Below are 15,083 nucleotides of genomic sequence, written 5' to 3' on the forward strand. Positions count from 1 at the left end.
GTGTGTGTACAGGTATAGTAACACCTTTGGAGGGTGTACAGGTGTTGTAACACCTTTGGGGCTGTGTGTACAGGAATAGTAACACCTTTGGGGGTACAGGTATTGTTACACCTTTGGAGTACAGGTACAATACACCTTTGGGTGTACAGGTACTGTACAATCTTTGGGGGGAGTGTTCACAGGTATTTTAACATCTTTTGGGTATAGGTATTGTTACACCTTTGGAAGGGCTGGGGAGACCTCAGTGGAAGGGAGGAATGGGGCTACACACCACAATTAGGCTGAAATCCATCACTGAACCGACACACACCCCACCTCCCCTCCCCATCCATCCCCTTCCTGCCCGGCTCCCGGGGCGGGCCGCCCAAGCCGCGCCCCCGCCTCGTCACGGGGAAGGGCCGGGCCGGGCGAGGAGGCGCCGAGCAGCCGGGCCATGGTGGGGATCCCGGGAAGCGGCCAGTGTAAGATCCAGGAGCGGGGGAAGGGGAGGGGGGGGGACCGGGAAAGGCGCCGCTGGGCCGGGGGCGAAGGTCCGATCGGGGCGGGGGCAGCGGGGCTGAGCCCCCGAGCGGGGCTGCGGGTCCGCACCCAGACCTGCCCGGGGTGTGCGGTCCGGGGGTGTGCTCGGTACTGCTCGGGGGAGAACCCCCGGGGACCCCCACCCGCAAACCCAGCCCGGCAGATGGGTTTGTGTTCAGTTTCCAGGCTGGATGGGTGGCCAGGAAAAGAGATTTGGTGACCGGGAATAGGGGTTTGGTGGTTGGGAACGGAGGTTTGCTGGCCGGGAACAGGGGTTTGGTGGCCGGGAATAGAGGTATGGTGTTCAGGAACAGGGGTTTGGTGGCCGGGAATAGGGATCTGGTGACCGGGAATAGGGATCTGGTGACCGGGAATAGGGGTTTGGTGTCCGGGAACAGGGATTTGGTGTCTGGGATCAGGGTTTGGTGTTCGGGAACAGGGGTTTGGTGTTTGGGAACAGAGGTTTGGTGTTCGGGAAAAGGGATTTGGTGTTCAGGAACAGGGGGTTGGTGATCGGGAACAGAGGTTTGGTGTCTGGGAACGGGGTTTGGTGTTTGGAAACAAGGGTTTAGTGTTTGGGAACAGGGGTTTAGTGTCCTGGAGCAGGGATTTGGTGATCAGGAACAAAGGTTTGTTGACCGGGAACAGGGGTTTGGTCACCAGAAACAGGGGTTTGGTGGCCCGGAACAGGGGTTTGGTGACCAGGAACAGGGAGGGGTTTGGTGTCCGGGAACAGGGGTTTGGTGTCTGGGAACAGGGGTCACCATCGCAGGCTGGGAGTTTTGGCAGTGCCAGATCTCAGGTGTTGTGACCAAAGTGGTTTTGCTCCCTTCCTGGCGCTTCCCACTTTCCAAGCCCACCCCTAAAGCACGTCCATGTCCCAGTGGGTCATGCCACAGTCAAATATCCACGGCAGAGCTGAGACACGAGTGTTTTCGCTTCCACCATCCAAAGGCACTCGGATGGGCAGTGACCTGTGTGTGGGGGAATTCCACGTACATGAATCCTGTCCCTTGCAGCATCCTCTCCTGCCTGGAGCAGGGAAGGTGAATATCTCCAGCTCCATTTTCCTTAATTTCCCAGAGCAGGAGGTCTGTTGCCAGGTCTGTGCTCTCTGAAAGCCACGAGGTTGGTGCTGCTGCCAAGTAGCACAGTGCACGGTCAGTCTGTGCCTCTCACCATCTCAGCCTCCTGAGCGTTTTCCTCATCTGTTTATTGTTTATCCACATATGTATCCATATTGTTTATCCACAATTTGGAATGGAGGGTGAGCTGTCCCAGGATGAGGAGTGAGGTGCCGGACAGAGCCGTGGTGTCTGTGGGCAGTGGCTGTCCAGGCTGACAGCCTGGATGGGCCATTTATGCACAGGCTGGATCACAGCCTCAGGATGACTCTGTGGATAAGTCATAGGTCAGGGAAGGAAGAAAAGCGGTTAAAAGCACATCCTAAAGCTCAGGAAATGAAGGAATTTTAAAACCAAGTGTGATTGCTCATAGGGAAGCAACATAAGATAGTTACTGATGCTAATGTGGAAACCACTCTGGGAGCTGCATTCTCAATATGGAGAAGGAATTACCAAGTTACAGAAGTTGCAGAGGGTGGTTTTATACTTTATTGTGCTGCTTTGTGCAAGGTGTGTGGAGACGTTTGGGATGAGGTTGTTACCCCTCAAGGCAGTTACAATATTAGTCTGTCAGAGCATGTGGACTTGACGCAGCCGGGGGCCCAGGTGGCTGTGGCAGGAGGAGGGCACAGCAGTGGGCAAGCTGTGCCACATCCACGTGGATCTGGAGAGCCCTGGAACCCGGCTCCTAACCTGGCTGCCAGGGAGGGCTCTTCATTTTGTCAGCCTTGAAGGAAAGGCCCCGCAGAAGGAACTCGGGTGAGATCATCTGCTTTAACCTCGCTATCCAAAGTCAGCCCTCTGTGCCTGATCCTTCTCCAAGCTCCCTCTGAAGTCACATCGGAGAAACAGGCGCTTCTGAGGGTGATTCCTCTCTCCAGTCATGGACACGTCTCTTTGGATGAGACAAATGACACACTGGAGGTGCCTGGGCTTTTTCATTGACTGCAAGGGGAGTTCAGGAGCTGGCTTAGGCTTTGGCAGTGAGGACTTAGATGAAACAAATGCCACCCAGTGTGTCTGCTCATGGTGCATCCTGATGATGTATATAGAGACTGGTCAGATTTCCTGTTTCTCTTAGACTGAGCACTGGGAGGAGAGACAGACCTTTGAAATCCTGCTAAAAATAATTGAAGCTAACGGAGACAGGGATTTTGTCCCTCAATCATAGCTCCAGGGTGGGTGTGTCAAACTGGTTCTTCTCTCAGCTGTGACACTTTCTGCAACACTGGGCAAGAGGTTTGAATGTTTTATTGGATTGTGGCAGGAACGTCTGGATGTATATGTGGCTGCTCAGTTTTGCAACGTGATATTGGGAAGAAATCCTTCCCTGGGAGGGTGGGGAGGCCCTGGCACAGGTTGCCCAGAGAAGCTGTGGCTGCCCCATCCCTGGAAGTGTCCAAGGCCAGGTTGGATGGGGCTTGGAGCAACCTGATTTAGTGGAAAGTGTCTCTGCCAGCTATTGGATGGGCTGAATGCTGGCACAAGACATCACTTAGTTCTTGGGCCTGGTGTCTGCCCAAGAACACTGTTGGCTTTTATCTTTGGTCTCAAGAAAGTGAATAATCAGCTGTAGACTCCTAACTTTTATAAGCACAAATTATCTGTCTTGCCTTGGTTATCTGCCTAGTGATTTCTGCTGTATTATAAACACAGATCCTGGCAATGTCAGGAGGTTTTTGATTTCTTTGGGCGTGTGTTACAGAGAAATGGATCAGTGCTCAGTGTGAAACTAATAATGGGGAAAGAAAGAAGAAATGTAGGACTGCTTTGAAACTTTGGGATGTTCCATATTAGTTTAAGGCACACAATGACTCTCATGAATATGCTTTTCTTACATAGATATTTCCAATGGGCAAAAATTAAAATGGATCATTTGGGGACTTAGTCTTGAGTTTCATATGTTGTAAAATAAAAGGCTTAAGGTGTTGCTCTTCCCTTGTGCCAGTGGTCAGGAGAGTGAAATAAATTCACTTTTTAAAGCAGTCAGAGAAAAGAAAAAAGAGTTTTTTGATTTGCAGCTTCTCTGAGGATAGAAAAGAGCTTGTACTCCAGGTAGAGCTCATGGAGTTGACTCTGTTAAAGGCAGGACTGGAGTGGAACAGTGAGTTGAGTCCTTTCCATTGGCCTGAGCTGCCAAGGCATCACAGCAACCTGGAGAGGCTGCCATGAACCACTGGGGATGGGGGGAGGACTGCTGGGGTTTCATTTTTGCTGGCAAGGATCAGAGGTAAACCCTTCCCCTTCAGAGGAAGGAGGTGGCTGTAAAACTCACAAAGGTGAGGAGTGAATCTGTCTCTCCCAGTCTGATGTAGAAAGTCCCAGGGGAAGGGTTTCCACCCAAACAGGGAGTTTACCAGGAACTCTTCCAAACTGAAAACCACCTTCTGAGGGCACTTGGGCAGCCAGTGCCTGGGGCATAAAACTTCTCCTGTGTCCCTGTCACCTTCCCATCTCTCCCTGCCACATCCCACATGTTTGATTCAGCTGCAGAGGTGTCCTGGACATCATTTTGGCTGTATTTGTGCACTCCAAGTTAATCGACCCTGACCTTAGAGCTCAGCTAAAACAGCCTTTACTCCATTTCATGTTTTTCTAGAGAGAGCAGTACTAATTCTACAGGTAGTAACTTTTCTGGCAATTGGACTTTGAGGTCAGAATCTGCACATATATTTTCCTCAAGGACATGCTTTGCAGTCTTGGTGTAACTTAAAGGATCAGACTGTTCAGGCAGGGTTTTTCTCCAGTGTAGATTTATGTTGGTATTTAAGATAGTTGTTGCTAATAGCCCTTGGCCTTGGGTTGCCAGGGGTATTTTCAGAAGATAAATGGCATGCTCTTGGCTTGACTTTAGGTCCACAGGTGACACTTTGAAGCTTGTTGAAAAATATTTCAAAAATATTAGAGAATTCTGTCATTACAGGTATGGTTTTGAATGGAAAACATAGCATTAGCCTGTTTTTCTGTAGAAATAAAATAATCAGACAAATACTTAGTGAATGCTTGCAAACTTACTACTGCTTTTCCCCAAGTGGACTTGATGGACACACTGGTTTGTTCACATCAATACCAGCTTCTTCCTGGTTATCTGTATTTTTTAATCCTCGTGATCTCCAGTGCACCTGGTTGCTGTAGCAGGAAGTTCCTCCGAGTATTTCACCTGGGTCACTCCCAGGTGATATAAAACTGAGTGTTTTATCCCGCCTTTTCTAACAGGAGGTGACAGGAGGTTCCAAATCCTAAAGGAAAGGAAACAGGAAGGCTGTATGTGAGGGTAGGGTGGTCTGGCTAAGGACTAGTGAGGGATGGTCGGGTTGAGCACTGGCACCGGTGGGACTGGGCTGGTGGCAGGCAGCAGCTTGGCAGCGCTGAGGAGCCAGTCCAGGGACCCTGCCTGACGCCCACCTGGCCAGCAAAGCCTCCTCAGTCACCTGTACAGGAGTGGTGAGCACACAGATGAGCCTGATAACTCATTACATCCCGGCTATCTCCTGTTTGTTAGCCAGCAAATATTTGCTTTGTGCCTCTAAGCTGTGCATCCTGCCTGCGGAGCCTCTCCGGATCTGGCTGGAGGTGTTTGATCAAAGAGGGGCTGTGGTGTGGGGTACAGCTGTGTGGTCACACGTGGTCCTGGGCAGGCAGAGCTCGTGGTTGTCCGCCTGGAGCGCGGACAGCTTCCTTTTCTTAGGGGAGCGTTGTGGGCTGTAATATTTTGTGGCTGACAGCAAGCATTTTCCTGGGTCTTGGCTAAGCAGAAACTTAATTTAACACCTCTTTAAAGGCTGGGGATATCTCAGCCTGCGGCATTTCCAGGTGCAGGTGAGATTAATTTGCTTATCTTAGGTGAGGGCAGGTAATTGCTTGTGCAGGGGAGGTACCAGAGTCAGGATGTTAAAGCACAAAGGAGTCAAATGGCTCCTCTGTTCCTCCCCTGTTGTGCAAACTCGTTTGCATTAAAACACCCCGTTTAGCAGAAATTCTGCAGGATCCTCCCCTCCTCCTCCCTGACTAACTTTGTTGGGGGCCAAGAAGCCACTGTTGAATTGTGACTGTGAAGGGCTGAACTTTGAGGGGAGATGGAAAAAAAAAAACCCTTCGGAACTTTTGCGGCCCCGGCAGCGCGTCCGCGGGTCGGTGATGGGGGTTCATCCTCTGACATCACGAGGATCTCTTGACATTTCTTAGTTTAGAAACAATAACTCGCCTTATCCGTCGTCATGTTTTTCTAATTAAAGACAAAGCTTGGTAAATATTTTTTAAATGATTGAATTTCCCAAGTATGGAAAACACATGTGGGGAGTCAGCCTGGCTGCGTCCGACGCGCCTTTTTCCCATCGTGTCCCTCGGAGCACGCGAGTGCAAATACAGATTTAGAGCTCCGGGTGACAGGTTTATCTGGGATGACTGGCAAGGATTTATAAACCAGGAGGGGATTTACTTTGCTCTCCCTCCCTCCCTTCTCTTCCCCCTTCTCCCCCCCCCCCCCGCCTCCCCGACCCCCGTCTCAGAAATAGGAAATTGGGATCACATTAAACCCTAATTGGTTTGGCTCCAGCGCTAGTTCGGTGGCTGCCAAATAGTTAATTTATTGCGTGAGAGTTTGGCCATGTGTTGAGAGGCAAATTTGCTTGAAGCAAGGCATCTCTGTAAACTCTACATCCATTCCCGTGCCAGGTCCTGTTTACAGCATCTCCAGAGTGGGGTGCAGGAGGTGCTTTCCACACCCATCCTGGCAGGACAGCGAGGGGGGACCCTGTCGGGGGACCCTGCCATGGGGCTCTGCCTTCCCTGCTCCCCTGCCAAAATTTCAGGAATTGTTGGCCTAAAAGAGCTTAAAGTGGTTTTAGCTGGACTTGGCGACCGACCTTTGGGAACAGCCAGCCAGATAAGGCAGCCAGATAAGACGTGGGAGGCTCTCAGGAGAGTAAATGCATGTTTGGGAGACAGCAGCAGGCCTGGGCTGTCATCTCCAAGCAGGGCCAGCTGGGAAGTCCCCAGGGGTGGCAAGATGGCTCTTCCTGGGTGATGTGAGGAGGGGCAAATGGGAAGCAGGCATACCTGGCTGGCTTCCCAGGGCCCCACACAAGCCCTTCTTGTTCCTGCCCTTCTCCATGAGGCCAGTGGCTGTTGGACATCCCGGATTTATCATCACTTGCTGTTGGACTGGAGGCATCTAGCTGTGTTTGTCACCTGTGAAGTTTTCTGGAAGTTGGGCTCCAGTAGAAGAGCTTGCAGGGGCTTGAAGGATGAACATCACTGCATTCACCAGCACTTGACAGGGAGCTGTTTGGATTTAAGAGGATGCTGCAGCCAGAGTTAAAGACTCTCACTGTTAGCCTGTCTCCAGTTTGGATTGTGATTTGCAAGAGGCTGTGTAAGGAATAAATCCACGGCTGTGGCATTTTCTTTCATTTCTCGCTGAGTTAAATAACAAACTTTGTGTAAGGGAGCTGCTTCCAGCTCCGAGGCAACAGAATTATCACCATCGGGCTCAGCGGAGCCCTTTCTGTGTCAGCTGCTATTTCCATTGTGAACTTGATACCTGAAGGCTCAATATTGTGACCCTTTAATTTTCAGCTGCTGAAATGTGCCCTGCGAGCTGGCTGAAGGGGAAGAGCTCAGAGGGGAATTTGCAATAGTTATGCAGTGGGAGCAGTGTGTTTCTTTGGGTACTTCTTAAGTGCTGAGTGTTGAGGAGAAATTGATAGGTAGTAGCAAGGCACATTTAGCAATACTTTCCCTTCTGTAGCTCTTGCTTCCTGGGATGTAATAAAATCCATTAAGTTCTATTTATGATCCACGGCTCAGTATAGTAATAGTTTTATTTGGATAATTATGGCTGTTCTCCCGATAATGAGAACACTGAACATTTCCAGGCATACTGCAACGTTTAGAGGGGTACTGGGTTGGCACAGCCAAATGTTTGCCAGTTTTACTGAGGAATCAGAGAGACACCAATTGAAAAAAAAAACCAAACTTGATTAAGGCAAGCCTCTTTGTAGGAAGGCAGCTCCTGCCCATGGATGCCACGTTGGGCCATGCTGCCCTGGATTTGCCAGCCATAGCATGGAGCTGCAGCAGGGTTAGACAGACCAAAGGGAGACAAATTGGACAGGTAATTTGGAAGCAAGTGTGGTGGTTTGTTTTGGAGAGCACCTTTTAATCCCCAGGTCTGAAGGCAGGTTCAACATTCATCAGGGAGCAGCCGCTCCCCACTTGCGTATCTCCTACCTCGTTTGAAATGCAGCCACTTCTGGGATGAGCTACTGTAATTACTTTAAAGTACATCATACTTCCACTGCTTTTGGCAGGAAGGAAGGAGGAATACTGTGCTCCATCGCCAGACAAAATAGAAATCAACAATTGGGATTTTTCTCAAAGAGCGGATCTGTCTTCTCTGCCATTAAATCCGAGTTGGATGGAAGCCTTGTACCCATTTTGCTTTCACGGTGTGAGCGTGGCGTTCTGCAGCGCACAGCCCGTGTTCACACGGAGATTTAAAGCACCAAATTCGAGCCAGAAATTCTTTCTAGCACTTTGCTTTCCTTCTGCTGTTTGCTTCCCTCTTCGCACTACAGATGCTGATGGATCACCTTCCGTGGTGAGTAACGATACGTGCTGTACTTTACGTTGTGCCGTGAAACTGTGTCATCTTCCACCTTCAGGAACGTTCTTCCAGGGAGGCATTCCCACTCCTAAACCATCACAGCTCAGGAAGTACTAAGAACCTTTGAGTTTAGCTTGAGGTCGCTTGTGTCACATAAACACCTTCCTCCTGTTTGCACCTGGGCACGTTTCTGTGTGTGTGTCCGTGCTTGTGCCAGGGTTGGGTGTGTGCACAAGCAGATGCATCCAGGTTTCTAGCTCCCTTTTTTCCCTAATCCCTTCTTCTCCCTATTCATAGATGGAAATTGTGTTAAATTTGACATCCTTATTATGGAGCCCTCCACTTCCCTGAACCAGTTAGACTTTTCACTCTCTACAACTCCTTGAAAGGAGGTTGTGAAAGGACGAGAGGAAATGGCATCAAGTTGCACCAGAGGAGGTTTAGATTAGATATTACAAAAGATATTTCACTGAAAGAGTGGTCAGGCATTGGAAGAAGTTGCCCAGGGAGGTAGTGAAGTCACTGTCTCTGGAAGTGTTCAAGAGGCACCTGGGGATGTGGTTTAGGGGTGATAATGGTGGTGTTGAGTTGACAGTTGGACTAGATGATCTTGAAGGTCTCTTCCAACTTTGATAATTCTGTCATTCTGTGTTGGTTGGGGTTTTTTGCTAGATCTGCTTAGAAATGGAGAGAAAAGGCAGCGATCTTGAGGACGGTTTCCAGAAAAATATTGGGCAAACTTGTGGCAACCCTGAAGCAAACTAGTTTAGCAGATCTGGGAGGGCATCCCCAGGACCTTCACAGAGCTGGAATGGTTTAGGGCTGTGGGATGGAGAAGCACAGGGGCAGGAACAGATCCTTGGCCTGTTCTCTGCTCTCATCTGTGCATCCATCTCTTGGGAGCCAAGCCACCTCTCACCTCTGCAGTTGTTCCCAGAAAAGGGCAGCAAGAATTTACAGAAACACGCCGTGGTGTGTTCACAGCTTGTAAACCTGACTGTGGGGTATCAGGGACTGCAAATCAACATCAAACAAAATGGAATTTTGGGTGGATCACCTGCATCCATTTACTGCTGTTTGTTTACCCCTATGCTGCAAGCACCTGACTCCAGGGTCCACCTGAGTTTCCACATTCCAGAATACACTGGTCGGCCTTTTTTCCTCCCAAGGGATGATTTTTTCTGTGAAATCTCAGTCTTACCTCTTTGTCTGTGCCAAGAAGTTAATTTTATGGAATCTTTTTAGGAAGAATCTTGTCATTGCACTGGTTTTGCACAGCAGTACTCTGAAAATGTTCCCAGGCACTTGTCTGACCATTTTCTTCTTGAATATATTTGTCTCATTGAACAAACCTTTTTTTTCCCCCCCGTGTAGTGAGGGAAAATAAAACCTCTTTGTGCATGTGAATGGGTAAATAACTATCAGAGCCCACAGACTGTTGAGCAGGTGATTTTTAGATCTTAGATTTTAGGCTGCTATGAGTTTAATTTAAATGTAAAGTCTTCAGTCCCTGCAGCTACTGTGTTCATCAGGTTTTATTTCCCATTTAATAATTACAGCAGTTTCCCTCGAGCCCTATGCCTCTAATTAAGAAAGCTAAGTTTGAGATAAAGTTAATGAAATGAAATTTGTTATATTTTTATGGTGAAATACACTCACAAAAAAACCACATTTGTAGACTTCATCACTTCTCCTGATCATTGTTCACCACATCTCCTTGTTCCTCCATCAGTGCTGAGGACTATCCTGGTGGTGTAAGGACAGTTGAGCATCAAAGACTAGGATCTTGTGCATGCAGGAATTGTTGCCTTTGGTTTCACAGGTACCAAACAAGATGGTTTGGCTGGCACAGGATCTCTGCTTTTTCTTGTGTACATGTCCATAAGAATTGCCTCAGTTTCCAGAGCCCCTTTTGGTGAAAGCCAAGGCGAGGAGGAGCCAGTGGACAGATCTCCCTGTGCACGTGCAGCACACCAGGAATCTCAATCTGTCACTGATGATCCCTTCCAAATGGCTGTGCTGCTCCCAGCAGCAGCTCCCTGAATGGAGACGCACCTCTTCACACCTGTTTTATAACACAGAAGCAAAATATTCAGGGCATCCAAATAGTTTATAGCCCAACAAACAAATTCTGGCAGTGGGAGCGTGAGTTTCCATCTCATTAAGCTGTTGGCAAAGCTCTGGTAATTCCAGTCACTGATACAGTGCAGGAATTATCCCTCGACACGACTGGCTGTGTCAGGTCAGAGCATCACTGTTCTTTCTCAGCAGTTGTGTGTTTGTACTTGAGGGTAAAAGAAAGTGTTGAAATGTCAATTCACCGGGTTCTTCTCTGGTGCTGGAGCAAGGTCTTGTGAGGTCAGGAAAAAAAGTGTCTGAGGATTTCTCTACAACAGGCACAGAGTGGATTTCTACACCTAAGTTGTAATGAGGAATTGTTTTCAAATCTAATGGTTTTTTTTAATACAAAACCTGACAGAGATTCCCAGTTTGGCAGAGGCTAGAAGGTTCATCTTGGAGCTCACCAGCCGCACTCCAACACAGATTGGCTTTGACTCAGTTCCTGCCATCTCCCAGCTCTTCACTGGGCTGTATGAAATCAGCTGGAGCTTTTGATCCACTGTCTGGGGACAGGTCAGCCCTATCATGGCCATTCCCACTTTGGGAAATGTGCTGTGAGTTGAAGAGATGGAGCTGGATGAGCTGGAGACTGTGATGTCCTCTGGCTCCTCCGGCAGGCAGAGGATGAGGCATTTTGTTGGAAGGGTGGCACGCAGATGTCTGCAGGCATGGGAAGTGTGTCTCCAGTGCTGTTACAGATTTTATGGTGTCTTGCAAACAAGAGAGAGCAGTTTGCTCTCCCTGCCACGTGTTAACCTTCCACAGCTTGAGACAGGCACATGCAAAATTCATTTCAGAGGCTGCTCGTCCAGTCTCAGAGACTAAGGAATGTTGTAGTAGGGCTTTAATAAAATTTATATGCTTTAGCAGAATTCCTATAGTTTCCTCATTAAAGCTGGATTATCCTTTTGGGATTAGCTGTTCTGCATGGGTGAGGAAGACAGCCACACTCCACTTTCCTAATGAACTTTTCCTGCCTGCAGAGATGTGCTGAGAAAGGGGAGAGGCCCAGTACCCAGGAGACACAGGGATGCAGGTGTTTGGAAAAGGGACCCAAGAGGAGCTTTTACAAATGTCTGCTTGATTTGACTTGACTCCTGAACACACAGAAGAATTGTAGCAGGCTGCACCTCCAGCACTTCCTGCCATTCAAACATCCCATCTCTGAGACTTGTCCTGGCATTTAACAGCCTCTGTCGTGTGCATGAACCTGAGGGAGTGAACTTGCAGCTTTTCCATGTGCTGAAACAAGCAGGCAGGAAAGCCTTTCGATTTGCATAAGGATGTTCCACAGTCAATAGAAGCTGACCCTGCAGGCTTTCTGGAACTAATTCCTGTCAGTTTGGCTTTGCAAGATCTAATGTAACCCTCAAATTATCTCCTTTTTTTCCCAAAAGTTTATTATGTAGAATCACAGAACGGTTTGGGTTGGAAGGGATCTTAAAACTCATCCCATTCCAGGCCCCTGCCATGGGCAGGGACACCTTCCACTAGACCTGATTGCTCAGAGCCCAGTCCAGCCTGGCCTCGAGCAGATCTCATGGATTTTTTTTTTCCCTGGTATGACTACAAGGCTGAATTCAGTTCAAGTCATCTAAAAATCACTGCTAAGTAACAAATAGCTTCTTCAACTGATGCTGTAGCTTCCAGACATTTGGAGCCGATTGGGAAGTGGGTTTGCAGGTTTTTTCAGTGCACTATCTGCCTCTACAGCCTGTAGACACATAGTTACATACTTTTGTGTTCCTAATATAAATATTGCCATCATTGACCAAGGACCTGCAGGAAAATGGTGCAGAGAAATGCTGAAGCAGCACTGCTAACCTGACAGATGTATTACACTGCTGCTTTGTGGTGAGGAGTCTCCAAGAAGAATGAACTGTTGGACTAGAAGCCTGCCCAGGCTGCAGTTTTAACCTGAAGAGAGGTGTTATTTGACATGACTGCTGTAAAAATCCCTCAAAAAACAGTTTTAGTACTTCTCTTGCTCTGCTGATAACGACATTCCCTATAGGATAAGCGTTTGTCATCTATTTTTCTGGAGAAGTAAAATCCCAAGTACTCAGGCTGTAGCTTGGAGCATTGGGTCAGATGTCAGCAGTGAACAGCAGGGTGGTCTTCCTTCCCCTATCCCAACTGGAGCATCCTGCCAGCCTGGAACCCATCAGGATGCCTGGGCACAGCTGCAGCTGTTGTGCTGGTGGGGTTGGTGCCACCCAAAGCTGTTGTGTGAGGGGTGCAACTGGTCGTGAGTGTCCAACAGCTGGGGCATCTCCTGGTGGTCTGCTCTGAGCAGGACCAGTGGTGGATCTGTCACTCATCTTCCACACCTTCAGGGGCTCGTTTTTGTTGAAAAGCTGCCCAGCTGAGCTTTTTAGGTTCCACGGGCTCAAAGCAGGCAGATTATTAACCACAAACACGGCATTTACAACCTAAATACTGATAGGGCCTTAAGTGAGGCAGGAGCTGCTGTAACTCTGATCTCCCCCTGCAACACGGGGCAGGGCTGTGCCCAGCCAGGTGTTTGCCTTTAACTGCAGCTGCTCCATCTGCAGGAGCAGGTGGAGCCGTCCAGCAAAACACAGCTGGGAAGAGTTAAGAGCAGCCCTGGAGGTGCTCGTTCACCTGGGCAGAGGACACCCCAAAGCAGGATCACAGGCAATAAACTTGGCTTCACCTCAGCCACGGCTCTGGGTAGAATTAATGAAATGAAGAGGAAGTAGATGTATGCTCAAGCTGTTTTAGTTTTTTGGGTTTTTCTCTCAGTAGCAACAGCCAAATCAAATCAGCTCTCTCCAGAACGCTGCTGTTTAACCGCCCCTGCCATCGACTCCTACCCCGCTTCGGAGAAGCTTTGCTGGTGAATCTCTCTTTTTCATCTCCTACTTCAGGTTTTTATTGCTGTTTTCTTAAATTAAGATGTTTCTCTCTTGTTCCTCCCCCCAGGAATTTTTTTAATAACTTAAGGTGTAGAAAAATCAAGATTTTGATGACTTCTGAAGTTTCAAGTTTAGTAAATCTGAGGTTTGGTTTCTTTTCTGTGTATGTTAATTAACTTCAACATGCAGATGGTTGGCTTCTTCTGGCTCTTGAAGTTGTCTGAACATGTACAACCGGTGTGTGGGGTAGGAGATACCTGACTTCTTTGATGTGACACTCTCAGCAAACGCTGCTTTCAGCCTGTTGCAAAATCTTCTCTTTGAGCTTCCATCCCCTTGCACAGGGACGGTGGCACCTGGGTGTGAAACGCTTGGATCCAGGGCAGGCAGCTCCTTAGAAATGGTTCCCTGCTAAGGACTCAGGGTGGAAAAATAAGTTTTGGGAACTTTGCATGACTCTCTGCTCCCCATCTCTCTGACTCCACGGGGAGTTTTGTTGTTAGTGCTGCTGGGTTGATGTGGAAGGAGCTTGGACACCCGGGGAGTGAGTGGAGATGGGCAGCTCTGGGTGAGGTGGGTCACCCTAAAGCTGTGCTGGGGCAGCTATGGCTGGAAGGGTTGGGAACAGCTGGGGTGCTGTTGGAGGGACCTGAGGCAGCAGTTGTGAGTTCCCTCTTCAGCTGGGTTGCCCCAAGCTTCTGCATGTTAAATCCTGAGAGGATTTATCAAGGTGGGTGGGTCGAGTGCTCTGTCAGCCTGGTCTTGCTCAGCTGTTTCTCTCGGGAGAAGGTGGCTGTGGTTTTCTGAGACCTGATTTTCTGTACCTGTTATGTTTTGTTAAATAAGGTTGTTTCAGAAGGGTCTTTTGATTGAGTCATTCTTCTCTTGGAAAATGTCCATTTGTTAAGACTTTCCTTGGGACCAGAATGTTCTCAGGAGATCAGAAACGACCCTTAGGCGCTCCATATTTGTCTTTACTAAATTATACAGCATGGTTTGAATAAATATTTACTGATTTGAGTCCGGTCTTTGGCATCCTGGTAGAGCACTGGCTGCTTGACCTTTGGCTGTCCTGATGTCTTCTTGTTTTGTGTAATTCTGGAAAGAATATTGGGGTTTTTTGTTTGGTTTTGGTGTTTTTTTTAATAGCCATATGGAAGGAGATGATTTTAAGTCCAGGTTTCACAAGGTAGGGCTGTTTAGGCCCAGGGCTCCTGCTTGCTGAAGGCAGTAAATGGTGCCCTCAGCTTGATCTGGGGGTGAGTTCAGGGGGAAGGGTGGATCCTGGTGGATCCTGGCAGGTCCTGGTGCATCCAGCAGCACCACCAGACACCATTATGGTCCCATGTGTGCCCTTGTGGAGAGGGAAGGGCCCACTCCAGTGGGATCCTGGGCTGAGCTTGGCTGTGACTCTTGGAGGAACAGTGTAATGGGAATGACAAGAGAGTTGGACCAGAGGAGAAAAATTCATGTTAGCCAGAATATGGCTTTTCATCCTCTTAAAATTCTTTTGCTTCTTTGAAGTGTGAATCCCAGATGCTGCAGAAGTATTTTTCCAGACGTGGCTATGCTGTCTTGCTGTGTATTTTCCACCAAATTGCTGAATTACTGTTTTCTTTCTGGCCTTCAATTTTTTATTTTTTTTTCATAGCTTTATCTTTTTGTCTGGATGTTTTACATGGCTAAAACTTGTTCCTGCCTCTCATACCCATCTGAGAACTCCCCCGTGAGTCAGTGTCCCCACCGAGCTATCGCGTAGGACAGGAATGCTGCCTTTTTTTTCCAGGAAACTTGTAAATGTGAATTTCCTGTTAACACGAGCTGTAAATCTGC

At 48.4% G+C, this 15,083-nt stretch overlaps 1 protein-coding gene across 1 annotated transcript in view; it reads left to right on the forward strand.

The window, feature by feature from the left end:
- Positions 1 to 393: 393 nt before the first annotated feature.
- The window catches only part of CBFA2T2 (CBFA2/RUNX1 translocation partner 2), a 57,688-nt gene continuing 42,998 nt past the window's right edge, over positions 394 to 15,083 (forward strand). The window contains exon 1 of the mRNA XM_027693867.1: positions 394 to 461. Coding sequence (XP_027549668.1) covers positions 434 to 461 — 28 coding nt within the window. The 5' untranslated portion in view covers positions 394 to 433. The remainder of the gene's footprint in view (positions 462 to 15,083) is intronic.

Source organism: Neopelma chrysocephalum, unplaced genomic scaffold (genome assembly GCF_003984885.1).
Source record: "Neopelma chrysocephalum unplaced genomic scaffold, ASM398488v2 Primary Assembly neopelma1_94, whole genome shotgun sequence".
NCBI lineage: Eukaryota > Metazoa > Chordata > Aves > Passeriformes > Pipridae > Neopelma > Neopelma chrysocephalum.